Here is a 23,485-nt window from a genome sequence, read left to right on the forward strand (position 1 = left end):
CTAATGTGTACCATGGTGTCTTTAGTTAATAGCCCTCTATTGTATGCCTTAAAATTGCTAAGCAAATACATCTTAAAAGTTTTCTTGCCACACACAGGATAAAAATGTAACATGACAGATATGTTAATTAGTTTGATTTTAGTGATTATCTCATAATATATTCATATATCAAATCATCACGTTGTGTACCTTAAAGGTACATAGTTTTGGGTCAGTTGTACCTCAGTAAAGCTGGGAAAACAAAATGTGAGCATGGAGAAAAGTTTTGCGTATGAGATAAACTTCAGAGCATTGACCAACCATTGTATTTTAAGGTAGGCTTAAAAAGAACGATTGATCGACATGAGAAAATTATTATTCATGAAAAAGAAGCCAAGAATCGCCAGCAAGACTCAGAAGTAAGGGACGAATGTCTTACCTTTATAAAGAATGCCCTTAGCAGTTGCTCCTGGTGGACAAAGCGCCATGACCAGAGAGCGCCTGGCACAGGGAAGGGGCTTCCAGGCTGACCTGGAAGGGCCTGTCCAGCCCCTTGACAGAAGCCTGTGGGCCAGGAGGGGTGCTCTTCTGACCCCAGCCCCACCCCTCGACCAGCCTGGCTGACCCTGGCTGGCCATGAAGGGAAGTACTCAGCTGAGCAATCTGGGCGTAGATCTTGCAACGTCAGAAATCTCTGTCTTTAGCCTGGCGTGGTGGCGCACGCTTGTAATCCCAACATTACAAGAGCATCGGGGTTTGCAGCCAGTCCCAGCTACTTAATGAGGCCCTTTGCAGTTCAGTGAGACCCTGTTTCAAAGTAAAGAATAAAAAATAGGGCTGGGGGTGTAGCTTGGAGGTAGAATGCCCTGGGTTCCATCACCACCCCCCACCCCCCCCCAATAAAGAAGTCTGTGTCTTTTCACAGATCCTTGTTTTAGCATCAACTGTATACCTGTCTAGGTACAGGATGTGGAAAAGTGAACCAGGTCAGGAGAGACAACCTGTCTTCATGAACTGTGCTATAATAAATAGACATTAAACAAACATATAATAAGCATGTTTATGGTAATTTTTATAGATTATAGGTTTTTCAAAAATGCAGGATGAGTAAATGCAGAAAGAGTAAAGGTAAGAGCAGGATGGCAAGTTACACTTTATATAATTGCAATTAAAACTTATCAGTGAGCCAGGCATGGTGGCACACGCTTGTAATCCCCGCACTTGGGAGGCGGAGACAGGAGGATTGTGCTGGTTCGAAGCCAGCCGCGCTGGCTTAAGAGACCCTGTTTCCAAATTTAAAAAAATACATAAAAATAGGTCTGGGAGTGTAGCCCGGAGGTAGAAGGGCTTCCAGGAACCCCATTACCACCAAAAACAAAACAAACAAACAAAAAAAAAACAACAAAAAAAAAAACACCTTACCAGTGGCATTTCAAAGCACCTAAGAAATACACTGCCGACCTTGATGTCTCACCCCTCATCTCTCAGGTCCATGTAAATGTCTTATCCTGCTCATACTTATTCACTCCTTATCTCTCAAAACCATCCTCTTTGCCCTTGTTGCCACTGCTGGAGTCAAAGCTCCCCTACTTGCTGTCTGGACTGCCCACACAGCTTCTGTGTTGGATCCCTGCCTCCTGCCTCAGCCATTTAAATTCAGTCACATAGCCTTTGTAGTAGTTCCTCCAAAGTGTAAGTCTGATCCTGTCATGCCTCCAGTGTATCCCCAGCATATGAAAGATAAAGTTCGAAATTCATAAAGACAGCAGACCCCTCAGCGCAGTAGACCAGGCTTCTATCTCACCTATTGGGAGTCATGGTTTACACGTTGCACTATCACACTCTTCTATATTCCTGCCCTTGCCATTGCCTTTCCCTTTTTTCAAAATAGGGATGCCAAGTCCAGTCCTCTGCTACCAGCTCAGACATCATTCCCTTTGAAAAAGCTCCACTGGTCCATCCCACGCTCAGAATAAGCTGTCTGCCTCTTCCATCAATATGATTACTTATGCCGGGCGTGGTGACACACACTTGTAATCTCAGTACTTGGGAGGCTGAGACTGGAGGATTGAGGGTTCCAGGACAGCCACAACAATTTAGTGAGGCACTCTGAATCTTAGTGAGACCCTGCTTGAAAATAAAAGAATAAAATAGGACTGGGGTTGTAGTTCAGAGGTAGAATGCCCCTGGGTTCCATTCCCAGTACCGCACACATTAAAAAAAAAAAAAGTTTGCTTATGACATGATTACCTCATTATTGGGAGCCAGGAAATATAGTAGGCACTCAAATATTTTTAGGTAAATAATAAACAGTCTGTCTTAAATTGGGCTCCCATGTTCTATAACTATCACTATTCAATGTGTTTTAATGTATATGCCCATTATGAAAAACCCCAGTACACTGATTGAACAGATATTTGTTCTTGGTATTTTATGCCTGTAACTAGACCTTTATGAAGTCTTTACTACTTAGTGAGAACAGTGCCATCTGTTGGCTATTATCCAAATTGTATTCAGGATTGTGCCTAGAGCATTAATGAAACATTTTTAGGAAGGCACACCCATAACAAATTTTATCAGAAATATGCACAAATAAAGAACTATCACATGCATGGCATGAACAAATGAAGTGGTTCAATCAAGCCTCCAGCAAAGGAAAGCAATATTGTGTCCTGACACAGTGACAGGAAATGCATGCTGTCAAAAATTTATTTATTTATTTATATCCCAGCTCATTCCTATGGAAATTAGGATGACCATTAATGTTTTTAGAAAAAAAAAATCTAAGCCAAAATAAAAATGAACTTTCTTTCTGTCTTTCTTTTCTTAGTGGTACTGGGGATTGAACCCAGAGGCATGTTACCCCAGCAATACCCCTCCTCTCCTTTTTTTGTTAAATTTTGAAAGTGTCTCACTAGATTGACGAGAGACTCACTAATTGCTGAGGCTGTCCTCCAACCTGTGATCTTCCTGTCTCCAATTAATACTTTGTGACTTGTGTAACATTTTATTTCCCAATACTGGAAAGTCTCATGAAACCATAAAAGTATGAAGAAAAATCCCCAAATCCCCAAACTAAAAATACAGAAACCCATGGCCAGTATGAAAGGTAGTGCTTCTGTTCTTCTCAGAGTAACTTGTGCCAGGTTATTGAAAGGCAATTTTTATTCATTATTTTTTAAACTTCACTAAGAATGTTTTTTCTTCAATATTTTTACATGTTAGATGAAACTATGAATAAGAGTTAAACTTAATCAGTAGAAATGAAACCACACTGGATTTGGCCAGTGTCAAGCAGGTGTCTGATGGGTAGCTGCCAAGCCATGGCCATGGAAGGTTGTGGCCAAATTGTTTTGTAGATAAAGACTTCAGATGAGGGAAGGCCATGATATATTAGCAAGCCCTGCTATATTTCCAAATTGCCACTGCTGTAAGGAGTTTCAGAAAAGGCATGTTTTCCACTTGTGGTCAAAACAAACATAATTTAAGACACATAGAGTAGGATTGTCTTGCTTTTTGCAGTACCGGGGATGGAACCCAGGAGCATTGTACCTCTGAGCTACACCCCCAACCCTATTTTTGAGTCCTTTTATTTTTGAAACAGGGTCTCACTGAGTTGGGAAGTGCCTCGCTAAGTAGCTGAGGCTGTCCGTGAACCTCAATCCTCCAGTCTCCACCTCCCGATTGCAAGCGTGCACCACCACACCTGGCCAGAATAGGTTTTGAGTGGTGTTTTTCTTTTTTTAGTTTATCTTATTTTAATCATATATATGGATTTGTTTTAAAGAGGAAAAAAAATCGTTACCTCTCCTTCCTATTGTTTCCATTTAGCCTTCCAATATTTCTTGTTAGTGCAGGTTTTATCTGTGAAGGTTTTTAGTTTGTCTTTTTATTAACATAGAATTGTTGTTATTTTCCCCTCAGTATTTTAAATGTTCCATTTCTGCATTACTTAGATGAGTTATAAGCCACTTGTCTAGTTGTCACTGTTAATGGTTGGCATTAAGTTGTGTTGTAGGTTTTCCTTTGCCGCTTTGAGGGTTCTCAGGTGCCTTTGGCCATGCGGAGTCAGACAGTGAGTCGTGTGAAAGTGGGTTCTTCTGTGTGTGGCCTCTTGGACTTCATTGAGCTTCTATGATATATGTTAAAATCTTCACCAAGGCCGGGCGTGGTGGCGCACGCTTGGGAGGCAGAGACAGGAGGATCGCGCAGGTTCGAAGCCAGCCGTGTGCTGGCTTAGGAGACCCTGTTTCCAAATAAAAATGTAAAATAGGTCTGGGAGTGTAGCCCGGAGGTAGAAGGGCTTCCAGGAACCCCAGTACCACCAAAAAAAAAAAAAAAAAAAAAAAAAAAACTTCACCAAATTTGGTGTTTGGGGTCACTTTTCAAGTGCTGTTTTTTTTTTTTTTCTGCCCCTTCCTCTCACTTTCCCTCTCTTTATCCTTCTAGGATTTTAAGTATGGATATGATAGGATCTTTAGTAATGTCTCACAGGTCTCTGAGATTCTGATCTTTTTACTCCAGTACATTTTCGTTTTGTCTTTTGGTCTGGATAATTTTTATCTGTTTTGTAGACTCAGATTCTTTCTTCTAAGCATTTCAGTTTTATTAAGTAGCCCACCCCTTGACTTTAGTTTTGATTTTGGTTCGTGTGCTTGTCAGCTATAGAATTTCCATCTGGTCCTTCATAATTTGAAAGCTATCTGTTGAAATTTCATATTTGTTCCATTAGTCTTAGCTTCCTTTAATTTTTTGAACATATTGATAACTTCTTTGAAGTCTTTGATAAATCAGATATCTGGGTCAATTTGGAATTACTGTTAGCCACATTTTTGCCTTCGATATGGGTTCATATTTCTTGGCCTTTTTTTTTTTTTTTTTACTAATTTCTAGTAAATTGTGGCTGGAATTGGACTTGTGGATAATACGTTGCTGTAACTCTAGATTATTTGTACTTTTTTGTGTGTGGTACTGGGACTTGAGCCCAGGGGGATGCAAGCTCTGAGCTACACCCCCAGCCCTATTTTGTATTTTTTTCTAAATTTTGAAACAAGGTCTCAGTAAGTTGCAGAGGGCCTTACCAAGTAGCTGAGGCTGGCTGCAAACTTGTGATCCGCCTGTCTCAGCATCCCAAGTATTAGGATTACAAGCGTGCACCACCCCACCTGACTATGGTTTGTATTTTCAAGGGCAGGTATCTTTTTTAAGCTTAAATTGTGAAAGCTGCTGCCTCTATAGACTTCACTGCTGAAGTCTTAGCTTCGTTTGTGTGGTTGATGCTGGCTGCTTTTTTAGCACGGCTCCTTGGAGGTCTTCTCTGTGTGTACACTCTTTAGTGGTCAGTCAGTAACTTGAGCGGAGGGCACTGTCAAATACTGGAGGGCAGGAAAGCATTACCCTGAGCACAGAATGTGTGTAGGTGACAGATACATTCAAATATGGAGCAGATACCCATCTTCGGGCTTTCCATTTTATCCAGTTCTCTTAGATCTTCTATACACATGTAATAGTATACAGTCATGAGTGTTTGGAGAGTTTGTAATCTCTGTGTGTGCGTGCATATGTGTGAACACGTGTATACATGCCAACACTATTGGGGGCTGGCCATGAGCCTGTGATTCTTCTGTCTCAGCCTCCTAGTACTGGGATTATAGGAACGCACTACCACACCTAAAGAGTTTGCGATCTCAATCCTCTCTGGCTCTCTCAATGGGAATATTCCAGAATATTCCCATTGAGGGTCTGGTTGTTTTGCCACTGATCTTGAACCAATTCTATCATCTCTGTGATAGAGCTGGAAGTTTTTGTCATTCAGGCTGTGGGGCAAGAAAATGTCCCCAAGCAAGAATATCAAAATTCGCCTTTTCTACTCGGTAAAGCAGCAGTTTGCTTCAGTACATACCTCTTGTGTTGTTTTATGTCATTTTGTCTAGATTTGTGTTTTCTATGGGGAGTGGGTCTCTCAATCTTCTTCGATTGCAATCACCAGAAGTAAGAACTCACCATGGTTAGCTTTTGGGATAGTTTCTCTACATACCTGTTCAGTGCATATATGGTCTGTATTTCACATAAATAGAATCAACAGTATGATCTAATTATCCTGTATTTTCACTTAGGGTTTTAATATGAGTAATTTTCTATGTCATTATATGCAAATGACTAATAAATGAAAAAAAAACGTTCATCATCATTAGCAATCAGGGAAATACAAGTCAAAACTACACTAAGATTCCACCTGACTCCAGTTAGAATGGCAATCATTAAGAATACAAATTATAGCAAATGTTGGCAAGAATGTGGGGAGCCAGGCATGGTGGCTCACTCTTGTAAACCCCGTACTTAAGAGGCTGAGGCAGGAAGATCGCAGGCTCGTGGCCAGCCTCAGCTACTTGTGAGGCCCTCTGTAACTTAGTGAGAATAAAAAATGGGACTGGAGACATAGTTTGGAGGTAGAATGTCCCTGAGTTTAATCCCCATTACTGCAAATAAAAAAAAAAGAAGAAGAATGTGAGGAAATAGGAACTCTTATACACTGTTGGTACAACCACTATGGTGATCAAAATGGAGGCTCTTCAGAAGATTAGGAATGAAACCACCATATGACCCAGTTATACAACTCTTCTGTATGTTTCCTAAAGGACTGGAGTCAGAATATTATAGTGATACATGCATACTCATTTTAATAGCAGCATAATTTACAATAGCCAAAATATGGAAACAACCTAGGCATCTATTAACAGGTAAAGGATAAAGATATTAACAGGTAAAGGATAAAACATAGTAAAACAGTAAAGTTTTACTCAGCCAAAAAGAACAAAATTATGTCATTTGCAAGAAGTGGATGTAACTAGAGAACATTTTGCTAAGTCAAGTCAGCCAGTCTCAGAAAGTCCAGGGTTGTATATTATCCCTCATGTGTGGAAACTATAGAGAAAATAGGGGGGGGGGAAGAAACTTCATGACAGGAGAAAGATCGAGAGAGAAACAGAAAAGGAGGGAGTAAGGGAAAGGGAAGGGAAAAAGAAGCTTGAGAAAGGGAACAGACCAAATACCATGTCAATGTGTGATGATATCACTCACAACCTTTCTAGCAGGTACAGGGATGGAGGCAGGGGATAGGGTCAGGAGGGAACTATACCAAGAGATGTTGGGTTAGTATATGAATCTATCACTCTGAATTTCACTATGATAATAAAATTCTAAGAACATAAAATAGAATAAATCAGAAAAATTTTAATATTAAAAGCATTTTCTGTCAAATTTTTATTTAAATTTCTTATTTAAAATCTTTCTAGCTGGGTGTGGTGGCGCACACTTGTAATCCCAGCATTCGGGAGGCTGAGACCGGACAATTCCGGTTCGCGGACAGCCTCAGCTACTTAGTGAGGCCCCCCACAACTTAGTGAGATGCTGTTTCAAAAAAAAAAATAAAGAATGAAAAATGGAGCAGGGTTTGTAGCTCTGAGATTAAATACCCCTGGGCTCCATTCCCAGACCTGCCCCCCCAAAAAAAAAAATTTGTATTAAGACTTCAGTACAACTCTGTTATACTTCAGTAAATCAGTATAATGAAATAAATTATTTCTCCATTGTTGGAAATTTGCTGGTTTTAACTTTCACTCATTTTTTTTTCAAACAGTAGCCTTTCTAGGTAGCACTGTGACTAATATCCTTGTGCAGAGATTTTTGTATCTTAAATAATAGCTTTAGGCTAGACTCTTTAAATAAAAACCCTTTATCAAAGGATATCACTATTTTACATGTTCTTAATGTATAGCACCCTGTCATTTTTTGTCTGGTAGGCAATTTGACATATTTTAAATTTAGGATCGTCACTGTTTTGAGTAGAAATTACTATATATGGCTAAATAGAGCTACCTCACTAGTCCTTTATTGTTGGAGATATAGGTTACTTTCTGGTTTTCATGGTTTCTAAAATATCTGAATCATCATAGCTTTTCCATCTTTTAAGTATTTTCTTAGAGGTTCCAAACCTGGGGATACTTTCTTAAAAACCACCTGAGTACTTTTAGGGTCCATTTTACTTTGCTTTCAGTAGAGCTGTATCAGTTCATAATGTCACTAGCAAGTCTGCGCGTGTTGCATGATGCGGCTGGCACTTGCGCTCGTTCACGTTGTCCTCATTTGCGTATTTCCATGGTACTGACAGTTCTCCTGGAGCTTACCTTGTTTTCCTTTTCTTGTGTCACTTACATGCTCTTCTGTTTTATTCCTTTTTAGGGCTAGGGATTTTGTTATCAATTTACAGGAGCCCTTTGGAATAAAGCTATTAACTTTGGGTTAAATTTGCTGCTAATACTTTTATTGTCACTGTGTTGCCATTTACTTCAGTTCTGTGGGACTTGGTATCTTTTATATAATTTTTTTTCCAGTACCTGAAATTGAACCCAAGGGCATTCTATCTCCAGACTATACCCCTAGTCCTGTTTTTTTTTTTTTTTTTTTTTTCCCAGATTTGGGGATGGAATTCAGGGCATTCAACTTTCCAGCTACATCCCCAGTTCTATTTTTTATTCTTTATTTTGAAACAGGGTCTCACTAAGTTGTGGAGGGCCTCACTAAGTAGCTGAGGTATCCCGGAACCAGGATCCTCTGGTCTTAGCCTCCCGAATGCTAGAATTACAAGCATGTGCCACCACGCCCAGCTCTAGTCCTGTTATTTTATTCTTCGTTCTGAAACAGGGTTTCACTAAGTTGCAGAAGGTTTCACTAAGTAGTTAAGGCTTGCCATGAACCTGCAATCCTCCTGTCTCAGCTTTCCAAGTACTGCTGGGTTACAAGCATGTACTACCATGCTCGGCTAAAATGAAATAATTTTATGTAGTCAGATCTATCAGTTTTTTCCCTCTGTGATTTTTCTCTGTTGCTTTTATGCCTAAAAAGTTAGCTCTTCTCAATGTGAATTTATATTCTGTTAGTTTGAACCAAATGAAACTGCCACTTTGATAGTTAAAAAATAATTGCATGTCAGCATTTCATATGGTTTAACCTTAAAGTTTTTTTGAAATGTGTTTATTTTTCTTACTGGAATATTTTATTCCACATAGCCTAATGAATAAAGAATAAAATATTTGCAGAAAATAATCCTGAATAAAATCACATGTCAAAAATTAACTGCCAGCCAGGCATGATGGTGCACGCGTGTAATCCCAGCATTTGGAAGGCTAAGACCAGAGGATTGCAGTTCGTGGACAGCCTCAGCTACTTAGTGAGGCCCTCCACAACTTAGTGAGACCCCGTTTCAATATAAAATAATAATAATAATAATAATAATAATAATTAATAACAATAATAATAATAATAAAACAGGGCAGGGGTGTAGCTTGGAGGATCAAATGCTCCTGGGTTCCATCCCCCAGACCTGCAAAAAAAAAAAAAAAATTAGTTGCCAGCCAGGCCTGGTGGAACACGCTTATAATCCCAGCCAGCACTCAAGAGGCTGAGACAAGTGGATCACGTTTCGAAGACAACCTCAGCTACTTACTAAGGCCCTTTGCAACTCACTTGAGACCCTGTTTCAAAAAATAAAATAAGACTAAAAAATAGGACTGGGGATGTAGCTCAGAGGTAGAATGCCCCTGGGTTTCATCCCCAGTACCACACACACACACACGCAAATTAGCTGCCATTTTGATACAGGAGTCATTTCTTCCCCCCCCCAAAAAAAGAGGGTATTATGATGCCTCCTTCATAGTTCTTCTTGCTGAGAACTGCCTAGATATATATATATATATATATATATATAATTTTTATGTACTCACATAGATATAAAATTTATGTATATATGAATTATTTTAAGACTGGTTTTTCCAGCTCTGTGCATTGTTATATTATTAATAGGGATTGCACTGAATCTGTAGATTGCTTTTGGTAGAATGGCCATCTTGATGATATTTATTCTGACTATCCAAGAGCATGGAGGTTTTTCCATCTTCTAAGATCTTCAGTTTCTTTCTTTAGTGTTTCATAATTTTCACTGTAGAGGTCTTTTACCTCCTTTTTTAGATTTCTGAGGTTTTGTCTTTGTGTTTTTTAGGCTATTGTGAATATGAAATTATTTTCCAGATTTGTTTTTAATGGATTCATGATTGGCATATAGAAATGCTAATAGTTTTTTGTAAGTTGATTTTGTATCCGGCTACTCTGCTAAATCTGTTTATCAACTTTACTAAGAATCATGCAGGAAATATCACAATAGCTGACTTCAAATTATACTACAAAGCTATAGTAGTGAAAACAGCCTGTATAGGCATAAAAACAGACACATTAGACTAGTGAAGCAGACTAGAAAGTATAGAAACAAGCCGAGCCTGGTGGCGCACGCTTGTAATCCTCGCGCTTGGGAGGCAGAGACAGGAGGATCATGCAGGTTTGAAGCCAGCTGTGCTGGCTTAAGAGACCCTGTTTCCAAATAAAAAAAGCATTAAAAAAAAATAGGTCTGGGAGTGTAGCCCGGAAGTAGAAGGATTTCCAGGAATCCCAGTACCACCACCAAAAAAAAAAAAAAAAAAAAAAGAAGAAGAAAGAAAAGAAAATACAGAAACAAATCTTCACACTAAAGTCAGTTGATTTTTTATGGTTGTGCCAAAAGTGTATGCTGGAGAAGACAGCCTTCTCGACAAGTGATGTTGGGAAAACTGGTTCTTCATTTGTAGAAAGATGGAAAAATGGAATGAAACCCCAGTCTCTCACCTTGCACAAGAATCAACTCAAGATGGATATGGATCAAGACCTGGAAATTAGACTGGAGACTTTGCAGTTACTCGGAGAGGATATAGGACCAACACTCCAAAATATAGGCGCTGGTAGAAACTTCTTCTATAAGACCCAAACCTAGGAAATTCAAAGCAAATAGCAGTTTACTTCCATGCCATGTCTAGAAGCAGGGTGTATTTTCAGCATTTCTGTGACCAAGGGTGGCAAAGGAGAAGGGAATCTCAAGTAGAGAGCTCTACATGAAGCCATGAGAAGAAAATTCAGAGAGTGGTAGAGAAACAGCAAGAGACTGTATATTGCTGAAATCTTGGCTCTTTGAGTAGAAAGTAATTGAAAAATAAGAGCAAAAAAATAATAATCCTGAGGTCTTGATGGCTCTGACAAAGTGGTACATTTATGCTTTGCTGTGGAAGCAGTGGAGTCATTGAGGTGTTTTTAAAGGAGCCTCACTTTGTGAAGACAACTTTAGAAGCTGCATATTGCGTAGAAAGGATAGGGCTGCAGTCTAGCTAAGATCAACAGTAGCAGAAATCAAGGATCTGCTTCCTTTTTATAAAAAGCCAAATAAATAATGTAAGGGTTATGGGCCATGCTGTCATTTGTAAAATAATCAACCCGGCTTTGTCTCTGTGCAGCATGTCTAGGCAGCATCATTCAGTAGGTGATAGCCTTGTATCATAAATACAGGCTCTCAAGCAGGCCCTCAAGGACTTTGAAACCTTGTGTTCAGTTTCACCTCTTTGGACCTCATCTCTGAAATGACATCTTTCTCTGGTTTTTAATAAAGAAAACAGCTGTTGAATAGCTTTTGCAAACCTCTTAAACTCTTTAGAGAAAATGCTTGATAAAACTCTAAAGATAACTTTGCTAGAAGAATGGAATGCATTTGTTGGTTCTCTTTCCTTTCTTCTTTTCCTTGTTCTTTATTTGAACCAACTTGGTGCTAAGTTCTAGAGGCAAGGTAAATCAACTTATGAGCTATTTGTAATATTTCTAGCTTAGACCTTGATCCTAAGAGATAGAATTATAGTAACTGTTAAAATGAAATGTAGCTAGAAATATAAGCTGCTGATATGTGTCTCTATCATAGTGAGATTGCATTTACTTTAAAGGAAATGGCATAGTTCCTATACTGCAAAATATCTTTAATATCTTTAAAGTTGTACAGCTGAAAAATATTAAATGAGCCTTTTTTGAATGAGACATAAAGTCTTTGAGGTCACTAATGGTAGTATCCATAGGTAAAAAGGAATTTATTTTTAACTTTATGCAGTATTATGTATCAATTCAAAGATTAGATTAGGGATGGGAGTGTAGCTCAGTGGTAGAGGAGAGAGAGAGAGAGAGAGAGAGAGAGAGATTACATTTATCCATTTTCCTTATGAAAATTACTAAACAATAATTTACTGTTCCAATATGAGAAATGGTACAGTGTTAAGAACACAGATTATGTGAACTGTATACAAATTCAAGTTCTACCACATTAGCTTTATGAGTTAAGGTAATTTATTCTTCCTTTAAAGTACAACATTAAAAATTAATGCCTTGTTAGGATGTGATGAAAATTTTGTTAAGTGAGATAGGTAAAATGCTTAGTATGGAGTCTGGAACATTATGAGCATAAATAAATAATAGCTAAAAATTTTCCACAAAAATCTCTTAATTTTTTTAACCAGACATAGTCGCACATGCTTGTAATCCCAGTATTTGGGAGGCTGAGACCAGAGAATCGCAGTTCTCGGACAGCCTCAACTACTTAGTGAAGCTCCTTGCAACTCAGTAAGACCCTGTTTCAAAATGAGAGAATAAAAAGTTAGGGCTGGGAGTGTTGCTCCAAGGTAGAATGCCCCTGAGTTCCATTAACAGTATGGGAAAAAAAAAAAATAGGGCTTGGGGTGTAGTTTAGAGGTAGAATGCCCCTTGGTTCCATCTCCAGTACCAAAAAAAAAAAAAAAAACCCTTAATTTTCCAAGTGGCTATGCTTTCTCTCTTAGGATATCTGTCATGCTGGTTGGAAACCATGTTGCACATAGGCGTTATCATTTACATGTATTTGGAACTCATGAGATCACCTTAAGTGTTGTCATATTTGGTAGGCATGATTGTGCACATCTGTAATCCTACCTACTTATGAGGCTGAGACGAGGGGTCCCAATTTCAAGGCCAGCTTGAGCAGCTTAGTGAGACCTTATTTCAAAATATGTAAAAAAAATATGGAGATATAGTTCAGTGGGAGAGCACCCCTGGGCTTGATTTCCATTACCACCAAAAAAATTTTGTCATTTTATTAAATAGTTTAACTTAATACTCAGTGCACATTATATGGTTCATTATTACTACTTGTTATAATTTCCCCCATATAATTGTCATTTCCCTGAACATTCAGTTTGAATTGGATAAATTCCCAAGAGATATAATAAAATTATAAAATCCAATATTTATGTTAAATATTATGTTAAAATCCAATATTTATGTATGACACAAGGATTTTATAATTTGCAGTGAAGTTTATTTCAAACTGAGTGTCAGCTATGTTGCAGACCTATCCTGGGTGCCAGTACTACCAAGACATAAGGCAGTTGTTGCCCTGGAGAATATCATAGACTGGTAAAAGATAGACATCAAATGAGCAATATACTGAAGACCAAACGTCTGCTGATGCGCGTATGCCCAAGGCATCACAAGAGCAGAGAACAGGGAATTGTAATTATGAAAGAGTCAGGGAGGAAATAAGCTGAAACTGATGAGGTTTTCTGGAGGTGATGTCACTTGAGCTGAGCTCTGAAAGAATATGGATTAGTCAGGAAAAGGAAGTTATAGAGACAAAGGAAACTTTTAGGTTTATCTGTATAGATAATGCATTTTTATTGACATACATTAGAAAAACGGCTTGACTTTGGGCAAGTTACTTCTCAAGGCTATTGTCAGTATTAAAAAAAATAGTGGACTTTTGCACTGAGTTTGGATGAAGTAACAGATCAGGTTCACCTGTCTACCTGAAACAACTAAAACTGTACAGAATACTTGAAACAGTAGCTCTCAAGACAATGAACAGTGACTCCTGAGAGATGGGAAACAGAATGCATTCCTGTTCTGTTGGTAGCCTTGGCGTCCTGCCCCAGAGCTTCCAAGTCGTTTCTTCCTGTGGCCAGGAGCGTAGGCAGAGCTGTGGTCTTCCAGGTCGAGAGGGGCCCAGGCCTCTGGGGTTCACAGAGCAGTCTACAGCCATGGGAGGTCTGCAGTCCCCCTTGAGCACTCAGCAAACCACTTGAGGAGGTCTCTCTGAGGAGACTGCATTTGGGAAGCACCAGAGAAAGTGGTTAGGGGAATGTAAGGGAGGCATGTGGGAACAGGCCTATTCTCAGCAGCCTGTGCTAAAAGCCTCCTTTCAGTGCCTCCAGTTGAGGATTGAAGAGCGCCTTGCCTCAGCATTGGTGGAGAATTGCAGGCTCACGCCATTCTCCCTGAGGAGGCTGGAGCAAAGGGAACCAGCTTCTTCCGAGTACATAAGTACCAACAGTTGTTATCTGCAGTTAAAGTAAAATAAAACTCAAATCGCTTCCAAATCATTTGTGTCCCAGAGTAAAACCAGAGTCTATTTATAGGAATACAGAAATGTGCAGAACCCCCCAAAATAAAATTTACAATGTCTGAATCCTATCAAAACAATTGAAATCAAACTACCAAACTAATGCATGTGTATCTATGTTCACTGCTACACAGTTCACCATAGCCAAACTATGGAACCAGCCAAGATGTCCATCGACGAATGGATTATAAAACTATAGGATATGCACACAATGGAATTCTCCTTAGCCATAAAGAAAAACACAATTACGTCATTTACAGGGAAATGGATGGAACTGGAGAACATTATGCTAAGTGAGATTAGTCAGTCACAAAAATAAATCAGATGCTCTCCCTAATATGCGGAAGCTAGGGAGAAAATGGATCATAGGAGGAACTCTAGACGAAGAAGGAGAAACTAGATGAGCAAATAAGGCAACCTAACTGAGGATATGGGAGGGGGGAAAGAGGGAAATTCTCTAATGTTCATGATATAAATTCACAAACATATCAATGTCAATCACTAAGCCAAATATGAGGAGGGCGGGGGAGGGAATGGGGTGGGAATTGGGTAAGGGCTAATTGGGTGATGTGTGCATGTATGTCTCCACCATCTTATACTCCATTAAAATGTATGACTAAAGATGTATGACTAAAATGCACCAATAAAAATTTAAAAAAAAATTTACCGTGATTCAAAAGCAAGGGAGGGGGGAACCTAATACTGTACAATATATTAAAGAAAAAAATTGGATCATTAAACTGACATACATATATTCACATACTTATATGTGTGTAATATGCCAATAAGTATTCATGTTTTCATATACAAAGAAATAACACTGTTTTAAGAATATGTTATGAAATGTGTGAGGGTTTCCTCATTGCTAAATTTGCAGTTATTTATGTGATTGCTGATTGGTACAACTTTGGGTAATAAAAACTTTTTCATTAAGAAAAAAATACTTCTTTTTTTTTTTGTGTGTGTGATACTAGGGATGGAACCCAGGAGCATTCTACCTCCAAGCTACATCCGCAGTCGTATTTATTTATTTATTTATTTATTTATTTATTTTTAGTCATTTTATTTCTTGAAAGAGGATCTCACTGAGTTGCGAAAGGCCTCACCAAGTAGCTGAGGCTGTTCAGGAACCATAGTCCTCCAGTCTTCGCCTCCCAAATGCTAGGATTACAAGCGTGTGCCACTGTCATATTAATATAAAGTGTTATTTGGCAATGAAGATGAGGGTATATTAACAGTATTGTGTAATAGAATTTTGTTAGGATTTAGATGGACCTTACTATTAATTATGTCAAAGTGTTTTCTGTTGCTCACTTACACACTTTCTCCATATATATATATATATATATATATATATATATATATATATACATACATACAAACATACATGTACACACACACACATGCATGCACGCACACATATATTTTTGTGAGTGGATGCTAGGGATTGAACCCAGGGACATTCTGTCTCTGAGCTACACACTCAGCCCTGTTTTCGCTTTTATTTTGAAACAGTCTTACTAAGTTTTTGAAGGTGGCCTTGAGTCTAGGATCTTCCTGTCTTAGCCTCCCAAGTACTGGGACTACAGGAGAGTACTGCCATGCCTGGATAAAATTCTTTATATTTTTAATACATAATCATTAAAGTTCCATCCACTAAAACTAACATGTAAATGTCTTTTATGGTTGATTTTTAGCCACCAGCTGAACAGGCCAAAGCCAGACTGCAACTAGTTCTCGAAGCTGCTGGTAAGTATCAATAATTAACTTTTATTAAAAAGTGAGTCAAAGGCTAGTAACATGCTTACAGGTGAATCAAAGAGAAACATCTCATTTTTATAAATTCTTGCATATTTATAAAGTCTAGATTATGTACATGGGTGTATATTACCTGAATTATTTATTGTTGCAATATAATGCTAAGTTTAATGCTAAAAGTTCATTTTCTATATGCTTTATTGGTAAACTTCTCATTAATTTTAATGAAGTCCAGTTTGTTAATTTTATCTTTATGGACTGCTTTGGGTGGCATGTGTAAGAATTCTGTGACTAACCCTAGATCATGATTTTTTTTCTGTATTTTCTTCTAAAAGTTTTAACTTCACATTTTATATTTAAGACCATGATCTACCTTTATTTACTTTATGATAAGGAATAATAGCGAGGTTAAGATCAGATGACTGAATGACAATCATCATACCTTTAGTATTCATTAAAGAAATCTACATGTGTCTGTTGCTTTAAGGATCTCTTGGATTGGCTCTTTGTCTTCCCACCCTAAGTATCCATGGTCTACAGCTTGTGTGCAACACTTTAAGGAGAGGCCAGCTTCCTGAATCACTCTTAGAAGTAGCAGTGGCTTGCCGGGCTTGGTGGCGCACGCTTGTAATCCCCGCGCTTGGGAGGCAGAGACAGGAGGATCGCGCAGGTTCGAAGCCAGCCGTGCTGGCGTAAGAGACCCTGTTTCAAAAATATAAAATAGGTCTGGGAGTGTAGCCCGGAGGAAGAAGGGCTTCCAGGAACCCCAGTACCACCAAAAAAAAAAAAAAAAAGAAGTAGCAGTGGCTTCCCATATATGTGCAAAAAATGTTTTAATTTGACTGTGAGTCTTTATACACACAGTACTTAAATAACACTTATATTTTAAATGTTTATTCATTTATCTTTTGTTAGATAGAGACCACTTGTTAAATTGTTCTGTGCTATTGAGTTTTTCATATTTTTGGCTCTCAAAATATAGTATAAAGCTAATGTGATTCTCTTATCATTCACATAGTATATATCCATTTATCAATGGAATTTGCATTGAAAAAATATTCCTACTTTATAACTGTCCTTTAAATGAAAATATTTGTTACCTAGTTCAGAAAACATTCGTTGCCATTAATATAATCATAAAGAATTGTATTTCATAGTTTTGTAGTTTTCACCATCTTTTAATGTGCCTTTGAAGCATATTATAAAACAAACCTAACAGTCCAAACCTTACAGTGTAAAACATTCTCAAGTCTGTCCCACTTGTCACTTCTCATGTTGAAATTGAACATTCTTAATTGTATTCAGAGCCAGGCGTGGTGGGCAAGCTTGTAATCCCAGAATTCAGGAGGCTGAGAGTAGAGGATTGCAGTTGGCGGACAGTCTCAGCTACTTAGTGAAGCCCACTGCAACTCAGTGAGACCCTGTTTCAAAATAAAGAGTAAAAAATAGGGCTGGGGGTGTAGCTCAGAGGTAGAATGCCCCTGGGTTCCATCCCCAGTGCCACAAAATAAATTTTTAAAATAAAATAAATAAATAGTATTAAATACAATCTAGGTTTGAAAAACATTAAAATTATGCCAGTTTTCAAAATAATAGTGTTTGGTCTGCGTAAGCAAAGGACAAACCTTAAATAAGCAAGTAGCATCGTTTAGTCATTTGCCTGTTATTGAACATTTTCTCACTTTTCCCTCTCATCAGTAACACTATAATGAACATCATCTTACACATTGTATTTTCTATATTTTTATTATTTTCTTGAGATCAAGCACTATAGAAATGGGTTTATGAGGTATTAATATTTAAAATAGTTTTTTTTGTATATTGTGCTTATGTTGCTTTGCAGTATGATGTAATATATGTTACTACTCTGAAAAAATTTCAACATCCTTTTTCCTGAGAATTTACTGTCTGGAGAGGGGTAAAGGCTGGACAGGTTGTGGTAGAGCACAAAGGCAAATGTAGACTTCATTGCCAGGGTTCTAGTTCTATTACAGTAATGAGTTGAAGGTGGTCATTGTATTATACAAAATAAACATATAAACAGAACAGAGGGCAGAGGAATAAAAAGAACTTAACTTTGGTCTTGTAAGGCTCACACTGGGATCCAGCTTCCTTCTCTGGCTGAGATGGGGAGGTCCCATAGGCTCCGTTGTCATGATGGAGCTCCCCAAGTTCCAGGGAGCACACTCTTGATGCTGGGACCTTAACACTGGACATGAAGAGGGACTTCAGGCCTTTTCTGTATTCTTTAGAGAAGATTTCCTTCAGCTTTGTAGTTACCATAACTTAGTAGAGAGGGTTCCTAGGTAGAAATCCTACTGATTAGACATCATCTTTGGCTGCAGTTATACATCCTGGAAGAAAGTTATGTTTGACTATTGCATTGCCATTGATTGCATTAGTAAGCAAGAGTGTTATAAACTTGGAATTAAAATATATTCAGAACATTCAGCATAACTAGGAGTGGTCATGTTTTTGACAGACGTGTGAGTAAAGTCATGCTAAGTAAAATGGAATGGTAGGGTATCATGAGTTTTCACTTTCAAATTTTACTATATTTGCCATGATCATATTTCAGATACATTAAACTATTACCTATTTATACTCTGATTAAAAACTGAAGTTTTAAACTTTGAGTCCTTTATAGGCAATAATTCGTCCAGACTTAATTATTCTTAGGTGTTATTCTTAATTATTTTTTATTTTTTGGTGGTACTGGGGTTCCTGGAAACCCTTCTACCTCCGGGCTATACTCCCAGACCTATTTTATACTTTTTTTTTTAATTTGGAAACAGGATCTCTGAAGCTAGCGCGGCTGGCTTCCAACCAGAGTGATCCTCCTGTCTCCACCTCCTGAGTGCAGGGATTACACGCGTGCGCCACCACACCAGCTCTTAATTATTTTTAGGTGCTATAAACACTTTGCTCCTAGGTTACTTCATTATATCCTGATTGGCTTTCTGCTTGTATTCTCTAACTTCTATAGAGAGATGCTGGTGAAAAGAGGAAGGTTCTGAGCCTGTGACTTTGAGCAATTTGACATTTATCATTTACTCATAAAAAAATTTTTTTAAATCATATATGACAGATGTATGTATTTGCTACTTAACTACAGTTCTCTATTTTTAAAAAAGTAATGTCTTGAGATCGTTGAGATGAGATTCATGTTATCACAGAAAAGATGGCGGGAGATGAGTTAGTTCAGTGAAGGACTTGTCTTTCCACCTTTGGTCTCACTGTTAAGATTACCTGGATTGGGGGGGTTGCACTATTATCTAAAGCTAAGTGTGTTTGTAGGTCTGAAGAAGAACTTGGAAGAGAGATTTTTTTCAAAGGACAAATAGTTTTCATCAGCATGAAATGATAATGCTTCTCACATAATTTTTAAGACATTTTCTCCAAAGTCTCCTTAATACTTTACTTTTAGTAGAATTAATTGATTCATGGAACTTTTAAAATTATAGTTCCAATGTCATGAGGAAAAGTAAAAATATATTTAGTTCATGTATGGTAAAAACAACTTATCTTAAAATCTCTGTGTAATATTTCATTACCTGAATAATATCTACAACCTTTTATGTTGCATCTAAAAGTTTTCAAAGCACTTGTATAAATCTTTTATCTTGCAACTCACATCACTGCATTGTGAGCTAATTAACTCCCTTTTACAAATATCCTGAAAGCTTAAATGACTTGTAAAAAATTGCATAGTTAACCAGTGATAGAACCAGGATACAAACTCAATATCTCTGACTAGAGCTATTTCTATGTATCTAAGGTTAAATTCCTTGAGTTATGTTGGGCAAAAAGAAGGATGGTAGAAAATATTACCAAATACATACTTTATTCTGCTAGGTTTAGGTCTGCAATTATCTTAAAATAGTTTCTTTTCTCAGTAAGCTTTCCATTCCCAAATGAGTTTTTTAAAGTAGTAATACAAGAATATTAAAATTGTATTCAGGAAAAAAGGGTTTTGTTTTCACTTAGTTACATAGCGTTCATAATAGCTAAGTTTTTAACTTTGAAAAGTATGGGGTACTGTTTTATAGTCACCACTGTCTTTATCTTATACCTCGCTGTGGATATGTATTTCAGTGGTTCTCCTGAGGGAGAAGTTTGTAGGTATGTTAAGAACACAGATTTGGCATATGCATGTGCACACAGTATCTAATCACTTGCTTTGCTTAGGAATACAGTGGCAGCACCTCACTGCCTCCTGGTTCTTCTTCAGCATGTGAAATTGAGATCGTATTCTCTTAGTTACTCATTAGTTTTTGGAAGCCAAGTCCTTATCCTTTTTCTTCATAGCCATATGATCTTAGAAATCTCCAAATTTCTCTAAAGTCAAATCTAGTGTTAATTTTTTTTTTTTTTTTTTACTTACAAGAATTACAAATAAGATTGCCTTGGTGATGTTGTGCTTTTTCCTGGACCACAGAAATCTACTCTACTTTATCCTGATTTACAGCTGACAGGTTTTGCTCTATAGGTCTGTGACTGAGAAATAGGTTGATTTATTATGAGAGAGGGTTTCATGTTAGGGCAAACCCCCCCAAACAGCAAATGATTGAAAGTTAATTTCTATTTCATATGCAAAAATCGTTTTCAGATTTCTTGTTTTTTACCCCACCACGTGGGCTTCTTGATCGTATGTTGTAGTCTGGGTTTATATCTGCCTGCACTAGTTTGCAAATGGACAGATCACTTCAACTCTACTGTCCTTTAGTTTCCTCATCTGTAAAACGGAGATATTAATAGTATATTAATGGAATTATTACAAAGTTCAGTGAGTTATCATGTGTGAAACTCTAAACAAAGCCTGCTACAAACCAGGTATTCAGCAAGTATGAGCAGTCAGTGTGAACGGCGTGGTGGTGTGTGACACCCAGCTCTCAAGGCAGGAGCCTTGTGCTTCCCTAGCTTTGCCTATTTCTCTTTAAGACCTGGGCTTCAGTTGTTCATTTACAAAATAGAAATAACAATAATATGTACTTCAGAGTTGTTGTGAGCTTTGAATAGATTAACATAATAAAGTCAAGCCCATAACTGAACATTAAATAAATGCAAGCTAGAGCAGTTTTTTAATGGCATCACCAGATGGCTTTGTTAGACTATTAAAGAAGTTGAGTCACACATCCTCCTCATATGTGTGTGTGTGTGTGTGTGTGTGTGTGTGTGTGTATATATATATATATATGATAGAATATATGACAGATTCTATCAGGAGTTAAGAATTTTGCTTATAAAAAGCTAATGAATAAAACTTTAATGTACTTTTACTTGGGCACTAGTTAAAAGTTTTCTTTAGCCAGGCTTTGTGGCTCACACCTGTAATCCCAGTACTTGGGAGACTGGGACAGGAGGTTCACAAACTAAAGGCCAGCCTTAACAAAGGTAGCAAGACTTTTAGCACCCTGGTGAGACCCTGTTTCAATAAATAAAAAGGGCTGGGAGTACAGCTCACAGGCAGAATGCCCCTGAGTACGTTTTTTTTTTTTTTTAAACAAACTTCAGAAATTCTATATAAATAGCTTTAATGCAAAATAAAACAGATAACACTAATGTAACTTAGACTTCCCAACATTGATCCTGATTTTTAGCTTTCTGTTCATCTAAAAATATAAAATCAGTTTTTCCTAAAGAGAATCATTAAGTGACTTGCTTTTAAAATGTGTCCGTCACTTGTTTTTGCATCAGCTCAGTGTTTATATTTGAATGGTGTTATGTACCCCCAGTGATGTAGAGTAAGAAGGAAGCCATCAGCAAGCGTCTGACAGTGTCACAGCAACTGGCCATGCTTGAGCAGATGCCGAGCAGACAGTGGCTGCATGTTAATTCTGAGAGGGTGGCGTGTGAGCCTCGCTCAGTACGTTGCATGTGGGCTTGCGGGACTCCAGGACAATGCTGGGTCTCTTGGGAGAATTTTAAAGCTAAACCTCTTTCTTCTGGGTCCTCTATATGGACTCTCTCAAGTCAGTATAAAGCAGATCATCCCTAGGCTAAAGCCCTTCAGCTTTTGTTATTGGGCTCTGTAGACCTGTAATTAGGCCTCCCGGCAGGCCTTGCAGGCCGGTTAATGGTCATATGGAGTTTCTGTGAGGCAGACTGGCTTTGTGTAAATCCTGGGTAGGAATATGTTTATGGGTCACTTCCTACCAGGACCACGCTTTGTCCTCATGCCCTGCGGGCTGACAGGGAGCAGGTTCCCTTGACCATGGTCTGTTCAGCCTGTGACTCAGGATCTCCTCCACTAATCCCCAGTGTACACAGAGGATTTAGAAGGGCTTCTGTCACTTACAGTTGCCAGTTCACTTGAGTGTCTGTGAATTTATTTTCCCTGGCTTCATTATTGAAAGACTGACAAATGTATAAGACTTAGATACTTGTTTATATATCAGATATGTAGGTCTTTTCTCAGTGGTGTTAGTCATTGTAAATAATCTATCAAGAATTATGTCATGTGTTTTAGAATTAATTACTCTTTAATATTTTTAAATTTCAGCCATTACATTTTTTGGACTAGTAGCCAACCTTATAGGGCAAATTACAGGTCTTTTTTTGTTGTTCTTGTTAAAAGTAAAATAACATTATATAAGGAGTTTTACCAAAAAGAGACCAGTGTGAATTTCAGATAAGTCAAAAAAAGTCAAAACTTTTTAGACTATATATTTTATATTAAGTAAAAATTCTATTTTAATGTAACATTTTGAAAGGGTTATCAAATCATTTTATAAAATGCTTAATAAAATGGGACTCATGAGATAAAGTGATAAGTGCTATTTATTGAGCATATACTATATAGCAAGTTCTTTATATTAATTTTCATATATTTTAAATATTTTAGTAATTGATCCATATTTCCTAGCCCAGCAAATTGTTTAGATTTTAAGAAAATTGAAATTGGAGTTCCATTTTTTCTTTTTATTTCATCTGTTTTTACTATGGAATTATAGTGGGATTAGATTCTAAAATACATGGAAGTACCCGGTGCACACTGCAAAGAACAAACTGTCACCTGTCATCCTGTGAGCCAGTTGTTCTTTTAGGAGGATATCAAATGATGAATACTTTCCCAAGTCTCAACCAAGAACTCTGTGCTCAGTATTTTGCATTTTGTGATGTAAAAATGGTTCATGACAGATGTGGCTGAAAAGACCACATACGTAGACTGTATGATTTTAGTCTGGTGGAACTAATAGGATCACTCATTACATTTTAGACCCTGGGGTTTCTTTTTGCTTTCATAATAATAATATAAAGAACTCTGTTTAAATAGAGGGCCCTTTTTCTGTGTGAGATAGCATCTTCCTCTAAATTTAGAAAGAATTCATGGCAACAAATACTTCTTCCTCTTTTTCAAAAAAGTCCTCTTATTAATGTTTATTTAGTGTTAACTCTTAAATTTTTGGTTGACCTGTCATC

The 23,485-nt window shown here is 37.7% G+C and overlaps 1 protein-coding gene across 1 annotated transcript in view; it reads left to right on the plus strand.

The window, feature by feature from the left end:
* Positions 1 to 23,485, plus strand: part of RSRC1 (arginine and serine rich coiled-coil 1) — a gene marked incomplete at its 3' end in the record, with an annotated part of 324,240 nt that overhangs the window by 168,659 nt on the left and 132,096 nt on the right. The window contains exon 6 of the mRNA XM_080696809.1: positions 16,003 to 16,054. Coding sequence (XP_080552935.1) covers positions 16,003 to 16,054 — 52 coding nt within the window. The remainder of the gene's footprint in view (positions 1 to 16,002; positions 16,055 to 23,485) is intronic.

Source organism: Muscardinus avellanarius (genome assembly GCF_963383645.1).
Source record: "Muscardinus avellanarius genome assembly, chromosome: 5".
Taxonomy (NCBI): domain Eukaryota; kingdom Metazoa; phylum Chordata; class Mammalia; order Rodentia; family Gliridae; genus Muscardinus; species Muscardinus avellanarius.